This window comes from Cetorhinus maximus, chromosome 2 (genome assembly GCF_964194155.1).
Source record: "Cetorhinus maximus chromosome 2, sCetMax3.hap1.1, whole genome shotgun sequence".
In the NCBI taxonomy this organism is placed as follows: Eukaryota; Metazoa; Chordata; class Chondrichthyes; order Lamniformes; family Cetorhinidae; genus Cetorhinus; species Cetorhinus maximus.
In genome coordinates, this window is record NC_135880.1 from 74,064,500 (window position 1) to 74,084,243 (window position 19,744).

The 19,744-nt window shown below is 41.3% G+C and overlaps 1 protein-coding gene across 1 annotated transcript in view; it reads left to right on the forward strand.

The window, feature by feature from the left end:
• Positions 1-19,744, forward strand: part of fer (fer (fps/fes related) tyrosine kinase) — a 423,137-nt gene that overhangs the window by 133,962 nt on the left and 269,431 nt on the right. Inside the window, exon 9 of the mRNA XM_078566022.1 lies at positions 5,621-5,810. Coding sequence (XP_078422148.1) covers positions 5,621-5,810 — 190 coding nt within the window. The remainder of the gene's footprint in view (positions 1-5,620; positions 5,811-19,744) is intronic.

Sequence of the window (19,744 nt, forward strand, 5' to 3'; positions counted from 1 at the left end):
CTTCTATGGCAAGTATATCCTTTCTTAGGCAAGGAGACCAAAACTGCACAATACTCCATGTGTGATCTCACCAAGGCCCTGTTCAGCTGTAGTAAGACATTCTTGCCCCTGTACTCCAGTCCTCTCGCAATGAAGACTAACATACCGTTTGCCACCTTAACTGCTTGCTGCACCTGCAGGTTTGCTTTCAGTGATTGATGTACAAGGACACCCAGGTCCCTTTGTACATCAACATTCCCAATCTATCACCATTTAAACTCTGCTATTCTGTTTTCCTACCAAAGTAGATTACTTCACAGTTAGTGGTGATCTTTCAGGAATCACTGGAGTCAGGGAGGGTCCCAGAGGACTGGAAAATCGCTAATGTAACCCCCCTGTTTAAGAAGGGAGTGAGGCAGAAGACGGGAAATTACAGGCCGATTAGCCTGACCTCGGTCGTTGGTAAGAGTTTAGAGTCCATTATTAAGGATGAGATTTCAGAATACTTGGAAGTGCATAGTAAAATCGGGCAAAGTCAGCATGGTTTCATCAAGGGGAGGTCATGCCTGACAAATCTGTTAGAATTCTTTGAGGAGGTAACAAGTAGGTTAGACAAAGGAGAGCCAATGGATGTTATCTACTTGGACTTCCAGAAGGCCTTTGACAAGGTGCAGTACAGGAGGCTGCTCAATAAGATAAGAGCCCATGGTGTTAGAGGCAAGGTACTAGCATGGATAGAAGATTGGCTGTCTGGCAGGAGGCAGAGTGTGGGGATAAGAGGGTCCTTCTCAGGATGGCGGCCGGTGACTAGTGGAGTTCCGCAGGGGTCAGTGTTGGGACCACAACTTTTCACTTTATACATTAATGATCTAGATGAAGGAACTGAGGGCATCCTGGCTAAGTTTGCAGATGTTACAAAGATAGGTGGAGGGACAGGTAGTATTGAGGAGGCGGGGAGGCTGCAGAAGGATTTGAACAGGTTAGGAGAATGGGCAAAGAAGTGGCAGATGGAATACAACGTGGGGAAGTGTGAGGTCATGCATTTTGGTAGGAAGAATAGAGGCATAGACTATTTTCTAAATGGGGAGAGAATTCAGAATTCTGGAGTGCAAAGGGACTTGGGACTCCTTGTCCAGGATTGTCTTAAGGTTAACTTGCAGGTTGAGTCGGTAGTTAGGAAGGCAAATGCAATGTTGGCATTTATTTCAAGAGGACTAGAATATAAAAGCAGGGGTGTGCTGCTGAGGCTTTATAAGGCTCTGGTCAGACCACATTTAGAATATTGTGAGCAATTTTGGGCTCTGTATCTCAGGAAGGATGTTCTGGCCCTGGAGATGGTCCAGAGGAGGTTCACGAGAACGATCCCAGGAATGAAAGGCTTAACATATGAGGAACGTTTGAGGACTCTGGGTCTATACTCGATGGAGTTTAGAAGGTTGAAGGGGGATCTGATTGAAACTTACAGAATACTGAAAGGCCTGGATAGAGTGGACGTGGGGAAGATGTTTCCATTAGTAGGAGAGACTAGGACCCGAGGGCACAGCCTCAGAGTGAAGGGAAGACCTTTTAGAACAGAGATGAGGAGAATCTTCTTTAGCCAGAGACTGGTGAATCTATGGAATTCATTGCCACAGAAGGCTGTGGAGGCCAGGTCATTGAGTGTATTTAAGACTGAGATAGATAGGTTGTTGATTGGTAAGGGGATCAAAGGTTACGGGAAGAAGGCCGGAGAATGGGTTTATCAGCCATGATTGAATGGCGGAGCAAACTCGATGGGCCGAATGGCCTAATTTCTGCTCGTGTGTCTTATGGTCTTACACTGCATCTGCCATCTGTTTGCCCATTCGCTCAACCTATCTAAATCGCCTTGAAGCCTCATTGTTCACATTCCCACCAAGTTTCGTGTCATTAGATTTGGTTCCCTTATCCAAATCATTGATATATATTGTGAATAGCTGGGGCCCAAGCACTGATTCCTGCGGCACCCCACTAGCCATGCCTGCCACTCCAAAAAAGTACCTATTTATCCCTACTCTGTTTCCTATCTGCTAACCAGTTCTCAATCCATGCCAATATATTACCCCCAATCCCATGTGCTTTAATTTTACACACTAACCTCTTAGGTGGAACTTTATCAAAAGCTTTCTGAAAATCCAAATACACTACATCCACTGTTTCTCCCTTATCTATTCTGCTAGTTATGCCCTCAAAAAACTCCAGTAGGTTTGTCAAACATGATTTCCCGTTCATAAGTCTATGTTGGTTTTGTCTAATCCCGTTGATATTTTCAAAGTGTCCTGTTATCATATCCTTTATAATAGACTCTAGCATTTTCCCTACGACTGAGGCTAGGCCAACTGGTCTATAATTCGCTCTTTTTTCTCCCTTTTTTAAATAGTGGGTGACATTTGCCACCCTCCAATCTGCTGGGACTGTTCCAGAATCAACAGAATTTTAGAAGATGACAACCAAAGCATCCACTATTTCCATGGCCACCTCCTTTTGGACTTTGGGATGTAGATTATCAGGCCCTGGGGATTTATCGGCTTTCAGTACCATTAATTGCACTAGCACTATTGTTTCACTAATACTAATTTCTTTCAATTCCTCCTTCTCACTAGACCCTTGGTTCCCTAGTGTTTCTGGGAAGTTATTTGTGTCTTCCTCTGTGAAGGCAGAACTAAAGTATTTGTTTAATTGCTCTGCCATTTTTTTTATCTATTATAAATTCTCCCATTTCAGCCTGTGAAGGGACCTACATTTGTCTTCACTAATCTTTTTACATACTTATAGAACCTTTTATAGTCTTTTTATGTTCCTTGCAAGTTTACTCTTATACTCTATTTTTCCCCTCTTAATCAATTTCTTGGCCCTCCTTTGTTGAATTCTAAACTGCTCCCAATCCTCAGGCTTGCTACTTTTTCTAGGAACTTTATATGACTCCCATTTGGATCTAATAATATCCTTAATTTCTTTTGTTAACCATGGTTGGACTGCTTTTCCTGTTATCTTTTTGAACCAGAAAGGAATGTATAACTGTTGTAATGCATACATTTGTTCCTTTGATATTAGCCTTTGCCTATCTGCCTTTCAATGAAGTTCCCCAATCTATCTTAGCCAACTCACGCCTCATACCTTCGTAGTTTCCTTTAAGATTTAGGACCCTAGTTTCAGATTGGACTGCTTTACTTTCCATCCTAATGAAGAATTCTATCATGTTATGGTCACTGTTCCCTAAAGGACCCCGCACAACAAAGTTATTAATTAAACCCTTCTTATTGCACAATACCAAACCTAGGATTGCATGTTCCCAAGACAGTTCCTCGACGTACTGGTCCAGAAAACCCCCTCCTACATACTCCAGGAAGTCATTCGCCACAGTATTATTGCTTATTTGGTTTGTCCAATCTATATGTAGATTAAAGTCACCCATGGTTACTGCAGCACCCTTTGTTACATGCGTTTCTAATTTCCAGTTTAATGCAGTCCCCTACCTTATCACTACTGTTTGAAATGCCTATAGAAAATTCCCACTCATGTTTTCCGCCTTTTGTTGCTTCTTAGCTCCACCCAGGCAGATTCTGCACCTAGATTTTCTGAGGTAATATCCTCTCTCATTATCACACTGATTTCATCCTTAACTAACACTGCCATGCCACCTCCTTTTCCTTTTTGCCTGTCTGTCCTAAATATCGAGTACCCTTGGATATTCAGTTCCCAGCCTTGGTCACCCAGCAGTCATGTCTCTATAATCGCAATCATATCATATCCGTTTACATCTATTTGCGCTGTTAATTCATCTACCTTATTGCGAATGCTCTGTGCATTCAGATACAGTGCCTTTGGACTTGCCTTTTGAACACTTTTACACATCTTTTTTGTACTATGGCCCTATTTGCTGCTAGCCCTTGTTTCCTCTGCCTTCCAGTTTTGCTTTCTACCATTCTGTCTTTCATTTCTATCTTTGTTTCCCTCCCTTGTTCCTCCCCCCTTAGGTTCCCACCCCCCTGCCAATCTAGTTTAAACTCACCCCCACAGTACTGACTAAGACTCTTGCTAGGATATTGGTCCTGGACCTGCTGGGTCCAACTGAAGCACTCTAATGCACCCCAAAGCAGCACTCCAATGCTCATCCATGTTTGGTTATTTTTATGCATAGTTTCTGATAATTGCCATCAGAAAACTTAATTATGACCTTTTAGATGTTGACCTTGGGTCAGCAGTGGCACTCTTGCTTCTGAGTCAGAAAGTTGTGGGTTTTGGCCCCCACTCCAGAGACGTGAACACGCAGAAACGTAAGTGCAGTACAGTCAGACGATACTACACTGAGGTCATGTGTACCCTTTAGCGTGGACATATAGATCCCATACCACTACTCAAAGAAGAGCAAGAAATTCTCCTGGTGTCCTGGCCAACAATTCGTCATTACCTCATTGCTCTATCTGGAATTTTGTAAGCGCAAATTGGCTGCACTTTCTGCTGCAACAGTGATTACGTTTTGGCAAGTGATTTATTTGCTGTGAAGCACATATGGATATGCTGAGGATGTGAAAGTAACTGTATAAATACATATCCTTTCCTCCTACCTTTCATCTTTTCTTTTGCTTGCTCATTCTTTGTTTGTTTTGTTCACTCTTTCTTTACACCTTTCTGTTTCTTTGTTTCCAACTTCCTTTCCTTCCCAGATCATTTTTAACAGCTATTTTGAATCATGGATGAAATGGAATAGCAAAAACAATTTCCTGTTAGTTTTTCATTCTATCTAGTTCCCAAATAAGAGACTAGACAATGACCAGTTCCCAGGATTTCTAACTAGGTGTCTCCCTCAGACTTCCTGGCTATCATAGGAAAGGTGAATAATGGAGAATCACAGATGCTAACCCATACATCATGCTGCTGTTTCAGCTTATTTTTCTACTCTTGTTTTTGAGCAGTTGGCCTTTCAAATGTTCATGTGCTAAATTGATGTTGACTCCTGACTGAACAGAATTCTGTTCTCTCCCTTCATGCTGAAAGGCAGCTTATATTTGACTTTCCCTAAAACCCCAAACTTGCAGCAAAGTATAATCATACAGCACAGAAGGAGACCAATCAGCTCATTGTACCTGTGGCAGCTCTTTGAAAGGGTTATCCAATTAATCCCATTCCCTTACCCCTTCCTCAAAGCTCTGCAATTTTCTCTCCCTCAAGTATTTATCCAGTTCAGTTTTGAAAGAGTGATAGATGCAGATTCATTGTCATGCAGTGCATTCCAAACCATCATAGCTAGTGATGTGTGAAAACAAAATCTCACGTCGCCTCTGGTTCTCTTGCCAATTACCTAAAATCTGTGTACTCTGGTCACTGACCCTTCTGCCACTGGAAACAATTCCTCCTCATTTACATTATCAAGGTTCTTTATGATTTTGAGCACACTATTAGTTCGCCCCTTTTCTTCTCTTTGTAAGGAGAATAGCCCCAGTTGTGCTCGTGTCTCTATGTAACAGAAAGTCCCACAGTGCCTTCATGACTTTCTTTGGGCTTTAGCAGTGACATCTGTACTTTAAACAATTTCTGCAGATTTGTTTTACTTGGTTTGTGGTATTTTTACATTGAAGGTGGTGAAAATATAATGCATCTGTTCAAAATTTCTTTCCACCAGCATTGTGTTATTGCTGAGTCAGAAGCAGGCACTGGAGGAACTGAGGCAGAGTGTGCAGCAGATGAAGTGTACTGAGGCTAAACTCTCTGCACAGAAAGATCTGTTGGACCTAAAGGTCAAAGAGAATGATGGGAAGGAACCACCTCCAGTACTAGCCTATGAAGATGATGCAAGATCTATTACTTCAATGGTAGGTCTATATACAGTATACATTGTCTTACAGTGGTATTCATTCAAATTTAGTGATTGGAGCAAAAAATATGAAATAAAATTCTAACTGTATACTACTCATCACAGACTCTTAAAGTGTACTGTCTTTGACTAATAAGATAGCTTCAATGTGTTTGCTAGGTCTATCAAATGTTCTTGAGGACCAATAAATTTCAATAAATCTGTATTAGACAAGGAAGTTGATCCCTCCAAGTTAGAAAGGCAGTGTAAATGCGATTAACTGATCCATCAGATTATTACTTGAAAAATAAATGTTTCCATGGGGAAATGAAAAGCTGTATTAATTGGAAATTGGCTTTCAAAGGGCTGTGATACTTATTGTGTAAATGGCAAAATTTGATGTGCATTAAATTATGATTATATTCTGAAATTTTATGCAAAATGTTAAAGGAGTACACACTTCATTTTTCATGCCTTAGACCTTTTAACAGTAAATCCAGATATTTGTGAAAGAACATTGTAATTGCTGATGTACTTTATTTCTGTCACATACAATGAATAATGACTTACAATTTGTCAGCCAAGTAAGTCACTTGTTGTGGCTTCAGTTTGATACTTTTTAATTCCCTTCTGCTTTCCTTAAGCTTTGCACCAACATTGCCAAGAAGTAGGCAGAAGGGCAACTTGTTCCCAGGCCACTGCCAAACTACTCTTGAACTGTCAGCAGCAAGGTTTGTGAGAACAATTTGACCATCTGCTCTGTATCACCGCCCCCATTTGACTTCTCCCTTATGTTGTGTATTGAAAGCCTCCCTCCCATCTACTGCATCAGTTTCATTTCCCTGTTTGGCAACAGAATTTACTTTGCGCACTCTAAATTTGAACCTCATCTCTTTCCAAAATTGGACTGCAATGTGTACCTATGTACTCTTGACAACATTCTTATTCTGAAGCACATCTTCAAATGTTGTATAAAATTAATCCAAAAGCAGGAAAGAAACTGAAACAAAAGCTGAAATTGCTGGAAACATTCAGCAGGTTAGGCAGCCTCTGTGAAAAGAACATTATGCTCATATTTCAGGTTTGGACTCTTCATCTGAATTTAAGTTAATACAAATAACCAAATTTAAAACAATGCAAACAGAAGGGATAATGGAAAAAACATACAAGTGTCCATGTACATTCACTCTCAATTTGTCACTCATTTTAAGTGTGAGAGAGATTTTGAGGTTTCTTAATAATGGTTATAATTGGTTTGAATGTGTGCTCATGATTTACGGTTACATAGATTCAGAGGTATTTATTATTCTCATAGAACATGTTCATTCAAAGGATATACCAAGATAAGGTTTCAAAATGATTTTATTCAAGACCTCCCAGAACAGCAACTGATTACTGTCTTTGTAATCACTGATAGGTATTCATTATTCTAAAACCATTAGTAGGACATGGTGAATAAAAGGATATTCCAAGATAAGGTTTTATAATGTCTTATTCAAGAACTTAGAGTAGCAACCTAACACATCAATTAAAGTTAAAGTTGTAAATAATTAAAATAAAACATAGTTATCTGTGGAACTATAATACTTTGGAAACTATTGGGTAATTGTAAAGGTTGATCTTGGAATTTTTTTGAACTGAAATGCTGCAGGATGATTTTCCATTCTTGCTGTACTTGTGTAGCTCACTGAGAGGCTCTAGTGGCAGCAGCCAGGTACTATAACATCTTTCAGTCACTGACAAAGGATAAAATTTTGGAACACACCGAAGTTTTGTAATGTTTAAGTCTCCTAGTCATGGAAGGGGGATTAAAACTGTAGTAAATCCTACAGTAGCATGGGATAAACTGAGGTACGGTAAAGTGGCAATAATACTTCGATAGACTGAATGACTTTCTAGCAGTAAAACTGTTCTGAATAAAATTCATAGAACACAGTGAATAAAAGAGATTATTTGCAGTTTTGTGCAGAGAAAATGTGGACTAATTGAGATCTCTAATTTAAGTATAAAGATTGCACCAAGTACTTCAGTTGATATTAAGTTCTATTGAACCTCAACGGATACAAATCCTTAACAAAAATAAAAATACCTGGAAAAACTCAGCATCTGCAGAGAGGAACACGGTTAATGTTTCGAGTCCGTTCAACAGTTTTGTTAAAGAGTCATACGGACTCAAAACGTTAACTGTGTTTCTCTCCGCAGATGCTGCCAGACCTGCTGAGTTTTTCCAGGTATTTTAATTTTTGTTAAGGATTTCCAGCATCCGCAGTTTTTTGCTTTTATCTTAGGATACAAATCCTTCACTGTTGTCCGCTATTTTTTAGTTAACCAGCACCGTAGTTGATTAATCTCCCTATTTGTGAGTGATAAGAACATTTCTGCTCATAATGCCGAGCTCCAATCGCTATTACGATCCTAAAAAAATCATAAAGGCAAACATAAAGGGATAATGAATGATGGACCAGAGGGGAAGAGACAGCAGAGTTAACAATCTTATGGAATAGAAGGTTACAAGATGCTGGAGTGGGGCTGGAGGACATTGGAATTTACATTAAATTTGGAAAGACTGGACTCTGGCATGAATGCTTGAGGGATGAGTGAGAACGAAGAAGAATGGAATAAGAGAGGGTGGTGGTTGGGGGTGTGCTCGCGTGTGTGTGTGTGTCAGTGCATTTTAACTAATTAAAATGGAAACACTCTCTCATTGCCAAGGGATGCTGTTTAATTAGTCTAGATTGCAATTCACCTATTGGCTTCCTGTGACTGTGGCAATCCAAGCATAAATACCTTAAGCAAAAAGCTGCTCATACTCTCGGCTTCATGGATCTCTGATGCCACCAAATACAGTGAAGCAAATCAAGAGCTGAGTATAGGGCAAGAAGAAGTGGGAGTTAATCTTGCAGATGTAGGAGGCATAGTGAGTAATTCTGAGGACAAAAGAAAGGTGTACCTTGTGCTGCACTGGTCATGTCACTGGACTAGTAATCCAGAGACCCAAGCTAATGCTAATCACACCATGGCAGCTGGCGAAATTTGAACTCTATTAATAAACCTGGAACATAAAGCTAGTCTCAGTAATGGGGGACTATCACCATTAGCCTGGGATTGACAATGACAACTATCATTGATTGTTGTAAATACCCATCTTGTCTGCAAGATTAACTCCTACTTCTTCTTGCCCTATACTCAGCTCTTGATTTGCTTCACTGTATTAGGTGTCCTGTAGGGGAGGAACTCTGCCACCTTGCCTGGTCTGGCCTACATGTGACTCCAGACCCACAGCACTGTGGTTGACTCTTAGCTTCCCTCTGCAGTGGCCTAGCAAGCCACTCAGTTCAAGGGCAATTAGGGATAGACAACAAATGCTGGTCTTGCCAGTGACACCCACATCCCATGAAAGAATAAATATTGATGAACTAGTGGAATGTGCAATGAAGTAGCAGTTGATACTCCGTGTTGGTAAATTTGTGGTAATTCAAAATTGACTTGTACTTTGAGGAAAAGGTGTGTCATGTGGAAGAACTGAAGGGTTTGACTGAAGAATGGACAGGCAGAGCATGGAAGAAATAGATGAGAGGGGCAAATGGGCTGGTAGGAGGAGTAATGGCCTACATTTGGAATAAAGGCACTCTGAACAGGATGGGCTGGAGCGGAATTGTGTACACAGGCAAGGCCACACTTTTCTTTTAAGTTAGTTGGGTTCTGACTGATTTTTCTACTGAAACACTTGGCAAGGTTTTGACTCCTAGAAGTTGACTGACTAATTTACTCGGTTATGAAAGGATAACATAGTCAATATTTCTGCACTGATTAGAGCAAGCGCATTGCAAATTGCATTTCTGGCTCTTGTAGTAAGGAATTTAGAAGCACCAATGCCATTTCAATTATGTATGATGTTGTCACAACATTTATTAATTGAGATCGAGATGCAGGCTGTGACTGGACGGAGTACAGCAGGGTTATCATGTAATGTTAGTTTGTTGCCATTTTGCTGAATGTGTCATGTAACATCAACTTCACAGTGCCATCTACATGCACAATATCATGGAATGTTGTGTCCAGTTAGGATTTTTATTGCATGATAGGACTAAAATTATTATTTTTGTTATTTTTAACTAAGGGGCATTAATGATTAATACACCTTTTCTCCATACTTTTCTGCTTAAATGAGCAGTCCATTTCAGTCACTTTAATTTTGTGCATCAAATCTACCTTACAAGGAGTATTATTGCCACAAGTAGACTCATTTCTGCTCATCATACACTCATGACCAATCAGCAAATTAGGACCAAAGCATTTTTAAAAAATGAATATTGTTGTAATCATCAGTTGGTTGCTGTGAACAATTGCATCAAATGTTTGAGATACAATCCTATAGATCAAGTACCAAACATTCATGAAGAGTAAATATCAATTTTATTAAAAATGCTAGGTTAATATTAATTGCACCAATTAATTCATAATTTGCAAAGTATGTTCAGGTATGACAGAGTCGCAGGGTATCAGCCGTATATGCAATCTCAAACCCGACTGCAACCGGCTGTGTATGAACAATTTCTAAATTAATGATTACAGGATAACCCTATAATTTATTCCCTAATTCAGTTAGTAAAATGTATTGATTGATTCTGCCTTGAAAAATGGTCAATGGCACCTCTGCCTCCCTGACATTGAAATGCCCAGTACTGTGGTTGTGAGACTTCACTTCTTTCCTTATGTCACACATTGACAGGAAAATGGAGTTGGGGAACAAGGGATTGGAATGTATCTCTGGTTCGGTTCAAAGCTGCACTGGCCAAGTGCCAGGGTTCAAACAAAAATTGCTGATGTTCAAATTGAAAACAAAATTAGAAAATGGTAAATTTTGAACTCATGACCACTGATTATTAGTCCAGTGTCATAATTCCCAGACTTATCCATGTTCCAGTTTAAATTTTAGAGAGGTGATGAGCCTCTCTTTTGTGACCTGGAAACAGGTCATATTCCCTGGACAAGATGGAATTTTATTATCTTCTGGTTTGCTCATTAATTGTGTGGAAAAGTGGGGTGAGTGGGAGGTGGGAGGGTTGGGGAGATCAGAAATTAGTTTGTTTAAGTCAAATCAGCCACTCAGTGATTTGCAGAAGTATTGGATTTTTGTATTATTATGCAAAGACAAATTGTGACATTTGAACAAAAGTGAATCTGGTCAGAACTGTTATTCTGTGTTCACTTGTTATGAACTAATGTAGCTTAACAAATTCTTTCATACCTCATTAAACCAAGTTTCTGTCTTCACAGAGACTTGGAGAAATAAATTTGTGAAGGATATGATTATCAATCCCTGGTCCCAAAGGTGTATTGTTTCACACCTAGATTATCCTATCGTACACGTATCGTGTGAATCAACTCCAATGATAGTTGGTTTGGTGAAGGCACATTATGGGACTGATTGATGCCACTGATTCCTGGGAGGTATCAATAGCAGGTACAAATCTGTCACATCCAATAAACCACTTCTGAAACAAATGTCCAAATCCATGTCCCACTACCTGACCTTGGTAATTATGGGGAGAGTTTTCCCCTTGTCGGACGGGCGGGCCCGGGAGTGGCCGCGCAACTGTCCGCTGCCTGCGATCGGGCCCCAACTGCGATTTCACGCTGGCTAGCCAATTAACGACCAGCCAGCATGAAACTTGCGCTGATAACCTCAGCGCTGCCTGGGTGGGAGGAGTGCGAGTGCTCAAGTGTGCGCATACGCAGAGGTGTGCTCAGTCTGCTCCCTGAAGGCACAGAGCTGCCTCAGGGAGCTCAAGATTTTTAACAATACCAATAAAGATTTAAAAATAAGGAAAATGTCCCCACATGTGACTCTGTCACATGAACAGGCACATGTGAAATGTGAGTTTTAAAAATGTTTATTGGTTTTTTTAGTCACTGTTCGAAACCTCATTCTGCCTGTGGATGAGGTTTCGCCAAAAATGTAAAGGTCGCCTGGCCTATTGGCCTGCAGGCCCCCCCCAATGTAAGGTTAGGCGGGCAGCGAAAAATTCAATCCACTTAATTGTTTAAGGGGCCTAATAGCCCTCTTAAGTGTCAGCTGGCACGCTGCCGACTATCGTGCGCTCCCATCGACCGAAACATCATGCGCTATTTCACTCTCGTGCGTGGGTCTGCACGCTGAGCAGAAAATCCTGCTCTATGTGTCAGTTGTGTGGCGGGCAGTTTTCAAGTCTCAAATTAAGTGATTAAACCTCTTTTGACACTGGTTGCAGTTTCTACATATCACACTCCTTCTGCTGACTGTGTCAGCTATCTCCATCCTAGCCTGCTTAGGACTTCCCTCCTCTACTTTAAGACCTCTAGGAGAACCTCCAGATCTGCATTAGGGAATTGAAGGGCCAGCATGTTCTAGGTTCCTGGTCTCTGGACATTTGAAGTTTCTCTGAATATGCAATGTTGCTTTCAGATGGTGCAGCATTGAAATGGCAGCCACAGTATTGGTTGGCATCTTTTGATTAAATTGGGTCCATACTTGAACAGACCTACATCTGTACCAGCTCCCTTGGCTGCCTATTGGCCACCCAACCCATCTTCAGGCCAATTAAGATAATGGTCCTGTGAAACTCAGGGCCATTGATTGTAATCCCCCCACCCCCACCCACTCACCCTGGGGGTGGTTGGGGGGGATTGATGACCTGGAAACGGTCCTAACTTCTATTTCCTATTCCTGGAGGGAAAAAGGGAAAATCCTGCCCTTTGTATCTGACGGGGAGCTCACTGGCCAGTTTTGTATTACAGCTCTGCTCCTGGTAAAGGAATACAAAAGGTATACCTGCATTGCTGTCATTCTACATAGATCGTCATCTGTGTGAAGCATCACTTTACTAGAATTTGAACTCAATTCAGCATCAGTATTTTAAATTATTTGGGTGCTTGGTCTTGAAGCCAAAAAGGACAGATTTTTACCCAACAGCAGCTGCAAGATTTGTTTCCAAGGAGTACACTTTATATTTTAAAAATATACATATGTTCCTGAAATTTTTATTTCGTTCCTCTACTTTTCAAGAAGTTTCAGGATTTGGATTATTGAGCCTGATGAGTTACTGATCAGTAACAAGTTGCACTTTGGTAGTTGAAATCAACAACGACCCATCAACTTGAATTTATATATTGCCTTTAACAAGCAAAAACATCCCTAAATGCCATATGAATGCAAGTTATTATTGTTAACATCCCTGCTCTTCAGAAAATGGTCTTGGACCTGCTTGTCCTATTATGGTCCTACTTATAAAGTGCAATTGATGATCCCTGCTTAAAAACTCACCTTGCTTCCCTGTAAATGTTGCATTGTCAGAAAATGATGCTTCTGGCTTCCTGCTTGTGATGGATTGAGATCCATCCTGTTTCAAATTACTGAGGTCAATTTTCACTTTTGTCTTTAAAGTCCGTTCTAATATATTGTGCATGGCATTAAATCACACCAAAATCTCAAGTGCTTCATTCTCAACTCCAAGCTTATTTGCACAGTTCTTCCGGTTTCAGGGTGCAACTGGAACAGATCTGGGGATAACACAAATGATTGAAGAGAAAAATTGTACTTAATTGAAACCTAAAAGAATAATGACAGTTAACAGTCTCTCAATGGATGAACAAAAATTAAAATGGCTTTTCAAAAGCTTCAAACCCATAAACAGCTTCTGCCAAAGCTTAAAGGACAGTGAGTGAACATGGTAGCTGAAAGTCCAGGATGGTGTACAAGAGATACTACAGAAGATTTTTCTTTGTATCACTTCAAACTAGGCCTGTCAATGGTATTCCTGTATGTCTGAATGTATTCCTGGACATTAGGTTATGTGACATATGATAACATCACATTCGCACTGCAAGTGTTATTACAATTAACATCATTGAGTGTCTCTGTTCTCTAGCATTCCTAAAATAATTATGTTGTCATACGAAATAAGTTTAGAATCAAGGGGAATGGAAGATTATATTCTATATGGAAAATTGGAGAACATAATCTGAAGCATTAGTGACAGGGTAACATTTATTTGGTTCATGAAAGCAAGATGCTGAGTGGTCTGGCCTTTTGCTATGTTCTGTAGGTTAAAGAAATCTTACTAAGCACTGGCATGGACCATTTTTTTAAGAAATTTGAACTTTAGTTTTAAGCGCTGCTGCAGTCATTAGGGTAGCAGGGTCATTTTAGGCCACTGGGTTTTGTGATTTGTCCCAGGCCCAGGTAAAGGTCCCATGCTCAGGCCACTGGCTACGAGCCATAGTTAGCGGCAGAATCAGTGAATTTTCAGTGATGATAGCAAAAGAGAGAGAATCTTGAAAGATAGTGGCAGTTTACAGGCAGAGGATCCTTTGGAAAGAATACTTGTATTTCCTTTAGGTACATGAGGAAGGCAACAGGAAACCATTTCATATATCCTTTTCCCCTCATCATATTGCTCATTGAAATTGAAAATGGGAGGATCTGATGAATAACTGAAGAGGAAAGCACAAGACTGTGAGGCATGGAGAAATAAGCAGAGAACCTGACCTTAAGCAGATCACCATTGTAGATGTCAGTATAGAAGTTGACCTTTGAAGCCTTAAAATCCCTCCACAAATGGGTGTTGACTTGTACGTCAAGTATAAAAGAACAGCTGGCATGGGTGTGGATGGCCACTATTTCAAAATGTTATTGGCATCCAAACAAACAATGGGAGTGTCTGAAACTTCCATGAATCTTCGCCACACAGCCCGTATCGCCTGCCCGACCCATTGTGCCCAGCTGCAGTAAGTCCTCAGTTTAAGCCGCATCGTTTTAAGTCATTTAGCCTTAACGTTGGTTGACTAATGGTGCCGGTATTCCCATTGAGCGTCGCAAATTTTGTTTACAAGTCCTTTCACACCGGATTTGATGTAGGGCCCGAGTGACTCGATTGGTGCCATTTTGGAGTGGCCTCTGCTGCTCCCTGGCTCTCCCTCTCGCTGCCGACCCTCTGGATCGTGGCCTCTGCCACTCCCTGACTCTCCCTCTTGCTGCTGACTCTCTAATTCTCAACCTCTGCCGCTCCCTGCTCCACCCTCTTGTTGCCGACCCTCTGGCTTGCGGTTTACTTCCTGCAGGGAGAGGAATAGTCCACAATGACTGGGAGGGTCAGGGAATGGGATGTGCGGTGAGTAGGAGAGGCAGTGAGTGGGAGCTTAGTATAAAGTTAGCATATTTCTTTTATTTTTAAATTTTGTTTTAAAAGTTAGTTTATTTACCAACATAGGAAGTGAGGAATGTAAAGTATTTCAACTTACAGGGTGTGATGTTTTAATTTTCCTTTCTGGTGACAAATGTTCTACAGGGCCGAACTACAGCTTTTATAATAAAAACAGAAAATGCTGGAAAAACTCAGCAGGTCTGACAGCATCTGTGGAGAGATAAAAAGAATTGACATTTCGAGTTCAATTTGATTCTTCTTCGGAGCTGCTTATATATTGGTTTTACTGGGAAAATTTGATTCGCTTAAGGATGGTTCACCTAAAGTTGCACTTTTCAGGAATGCAATTACAACTTTAAATAAGGACTTACTCTATAAGGTACCAGTAAGTAAAACATGCATTTGTGATGTGAAAAATTGAGGCTGACTACTAATGAGTATAGCATGTCATGGCTGAAAAGGGGAGTCAACTTGTATGCTGTATAAATACAGAAACATTATTTTTGGGGCTGGAATTAGGTTGTATCATATATACTGGGTCGATTTATATGCCGTGCTTTATGATACTTTTACTACTGCTGCAGTTGTACCAACAGATGGCAGCAACACACTTCTGATCTTCATGGCCATTTGCGAATTTTGACGAAGAAATTTGGTTAAACCTTGTGTTAAACTCGAGGAATTAAGAATATGTACTGGCCTGCCTGGTTGCCATTACATTCATTGGACAATATGTGATCATTTGACATAAAAGCAGTTTTTTCATTTAAGCAGTTGTTCTTGTCCAGAAGAGCCACTGCAGCAATCTCCAGTGTGTGACTAACTGCAGAAAGGCAGTAGCAGGTATTAGTCAAGCACTGATTCACGTTTTTGAGGAATGTGCTGTGTAGAAAGGTAGAATATGGGCTGGAATTTTACGCGGAGGCAGGGCCAGGAAGAGAAGTCATGGACCTTGGTGCTTCTCCTGTTTCCAGGCCCACTAATCACATTATGTAAAAATTTAAAATTATTGAATTAATAAGTTCAACAGTCGGTTTTTTTCTGCGATTTTTATTCCTTTCACATAATACCAATTTTATGACAATTGAGTATGATATGTTAAACTTTACATATATAATAAATTGCAATGATTGAACAATCAGTTTGTCAAAGCACACTGCATGATATTCATTTCATGTTCTGTTCATAAGTCTTCCTGGAAATCATTTGAACAGCTAAACCTTTCATTTCATATCCTCTGACTCAGAGGATGGTGAATGGCAGTCCATCTGTCATTTGTATGAATTAACCATTGTAGTTTGGCATCAATAAACACCGTTCCACACAGAGAGCCATGCACCATGGAATTTAAAATGTGGATAGAATAGTATAGCACAGAAGGGGGCCATTTGACCCATCAAATCTGGGCAGGCTCTTTTAGCCCCACTCTTTCCCATATCCCCGTAATTTTTTTCTCCTTCCAAATACTTATCCAATTGCCTTTTGAAAATTTCTATTGAACCTGTTTCCATCACTTTGTCATGCAGAGCGTTCCAACCATTCATTGCAAACAAGAAGTTTTTCCCCATGTCGCCCCTCCTATGTCAATCACCTTACATTTGTGTCCTCTGGTTCTTGACCCTTCACTTACTAGAAACAGTTTTCCTTTATTTTCTCAATGTAAGCCCTTCATGCTTATAAATGTATCTATCAAATCTCCTCTTGGCCTTTTCTGCTCTAAGGAGAACAACCCCAACTTCTGCAGCTATGATCCCTCATCCCTGGAACTATTTGAGTAAATCTCAAAAGCCTCTCCTAAATCTTGACATCCTTCCTGAAGTGTGATGCCCAGAATTTAATGTAGTACGCTAGGTGGGGTGAACTGGTGTTTTATATAGATTTAGAATATCTTTCTGAATTTTGTACTCTATTCCCCCCACTCCCACTAAACTGCTAACCACCCAACTTCCTTTCCTGGCCCCCATGCTAGCTGAAGAGGTTTATAAAGTTCACTATTCTCAGATACTGTCCCTTTCACATTTGAAACTCCTGGAAAACTAATCTGAATCCCTCTGTCCTTGCAAAACAGCGTTCTATCTTCAATGTCCCTTTCTTCTGAACAAGCTGTTGCCTCCATTGCTCATCCTTCCTGCAAGTCCATTTTTGAATCTCTCCAGTCAGGATTCTGCCACTGCCACAACACTGAAACAGCTTCAAGCCAAGTTGCAATGTCATCCCCTGTGACTCTGACTGAGGTGCATATCTGGCCTTAATCTTCCTGAAGCTTTTGACGTGGTCCCACCAAAACACACTTTAATTCATTTTCAGTGCCATCCAGCTCTGAGCTTTCCCTCTCTTGGCCCCAGTTTTAGCTATTTGATCGTAGCCAGAACTTCTGCAACAATGGCTTCTCTTCCCACCCATGTACAGGCTTGCTTCCACATGTATGTTGAATTTGCTCAGCTCTACCCTCTCTACCAACTCTCATTACGCCTCCAAAGTCTCTGTATTGCCAGCCTCCTCATCTGAGATCCAGTCTTAAATGATCCAACAGAGGGTGGTAAGTGAGAAGTGACTGAGAAGCATTCTGGGAGAAGTCAGCGCAGTCACCGCAACTCAGAAGGGGATTGAGGAGAAGGACTCTTGCACTCAACAGGAGGAAGAGCATCCGACAGAGGGCGGTAGTGAGAAGTGACTGAGAGGAATTCTGGGAGAAGTCAGCGCAGTCACCGGAACTCAGAAGGGGATCGAGGAGGACCCACTGTCAAAGAATGGATTAGCCCCAAACATTACATTGCTGTAGTGTTTCCATCCCTCCCTCCCTCCTCAAACCAAAAAAAAGGAGAGGGAGAGGCAGTACCTTCAGGAGTGCACCAGACCTGTGAGGGACACTCTTCTGAAAGTGGATTTAAAAAAAAACAGCTGATTGGTGAGTAAATCCTGGTGAGCTTTTTTTTCAAATCTATTAAAGTAATTCATTGCTTAATACTGAGGTAGAAGCTAAAAAAAAAGTATAGAGTAGTACTGTACAAGTATAATTAGTCAAGAAACAAGGTTCCTAGCTAACATAAATAAGGCTCCGAGCTAGTGTATTTTTTAAGGGAGTAACTAGCTTAATCGAGAGGGACGTTATGGCAGGAGAACTCAGACCTGTGATATGCTCTTCCTGCAGGATGTGGGAAATGAGGAACGCTGGTGACCATGTGTGCGGAAGGTGTGTCCAAATGCAGCTTCTAACTAACCGGATTTCGGAGCTGGAGCTGTGGGTGGACTCATTGCGGAGCACCTGCGATGCTGAGCAAGTCATGGATAGCACGTTTAGCGAGGTGGTCACACCGCAGGTGAAGATTACACAGGCAGAAAGGGAATGGGTGACCATCAGGAACAGTAAAACACTCAGGAAGGTAGTGCAGGAGTCCCCTGTGGTCATCCCCCTCTCTAACAGATATACCGCTTTGGATACTGTTGGGGAGGATGGCATCTCAGGGGAAAGCAGCAACAGCCAAGGTCACGGCACCGTGGGTGGCTCTGCTGCTCGGAGGGGAACAAGTGGCAGGGCTATGGTGATAGGGGATTCAATAGTTAGGGGCACAGACAGATGCTTCTGTGGCCGCAAACGTGAATCAAGGATGGTATGTTGCCTCCCTGGTGCCAGGGTCCAGGATATCATGGAGCGGCTGCAGGACATTCTGGGGAGGGAAGGTAAACAGCTAGTGGTCGTGGTACACATTGGTATCAATGACATAGGTAAACTAAGGGATGAGGACCTGCAAGCTTAGTACAGGAAGCTAGGAGATAAATTAAAATGCAGGACCTCAAATGTATTAATCTCAGGATTATTCCCAGTTCCACATGCTAGTGAGAGCAGGGATAAGAGGATAGACCAAATGAACACGTGGCTGGAGAGATGGTGTAGCTGGGAGGGATTCAGATTCTTGAGGCACTGGGACCGGTTCTGGGGAAGGTGGGACCTGTACAAACCAGACGGGCTGCACCCAGGCAGCGCTGGGACCAGTGTCCTTGAGGGGGCTTTTGCTAGTTCTGTTGGGGAGTATTTAAACTAGTGTGGCAGGGGGATGGGATTCCAGGAGTAGGATCAGATAGGCCAGATTCAGATCAGAAAAATGGAAGTAGAACATTAGCTAGGGACATTGTGATAGACATGGAGTTACAGGAGAAGCAAAGTTTACAAAGTGTCCAGCAAGGGAAATTGACGGGGTTAAACTGTTTATGCTTCAATGCAAGGAGTATTATAAACAAGGTAGATGAGTTAAGGGCACAGGTAGACACATGGCAGCAGGATGTCATTGCTATAACAGAGACCTGGCTAAAGGAGGGACAAAACTGGCAGCTTAATATCCCTGGTTATAGAGTCTTCAGACATGATAGAGTAGGAAATAAAAAAGGAGGCGGGAGTAGCACTAATGGTTAAAGAATCAATTCCATTTGTGAGAAGGGATGAAATACTAAATGAGTCAACAAACGAGGCTTTTGGATTGAGCTTAGAAATAAAAAAGGGGCAGTCACACTACTGGGAGTATACTACAGACCCCCAAATAGTGAAAGAGAGGTAGAAGAACAAATATGTAGGCAAATTCCTGCTTGTAAGAACAAGAGAGCAATAATAGTAGGAGATTTCAACTATCCTAACATCAACTGGGATTCAAAGAATATTAGGAGCACTGAGGGAGAAAAATTCATGCAGTGTGTCCAGGAAATTTTTTTCAACCGATTAGTGACAAACCCAACGAGAGGAGATGCAATTCTAAACCTAGTCTTGGGGAACGAA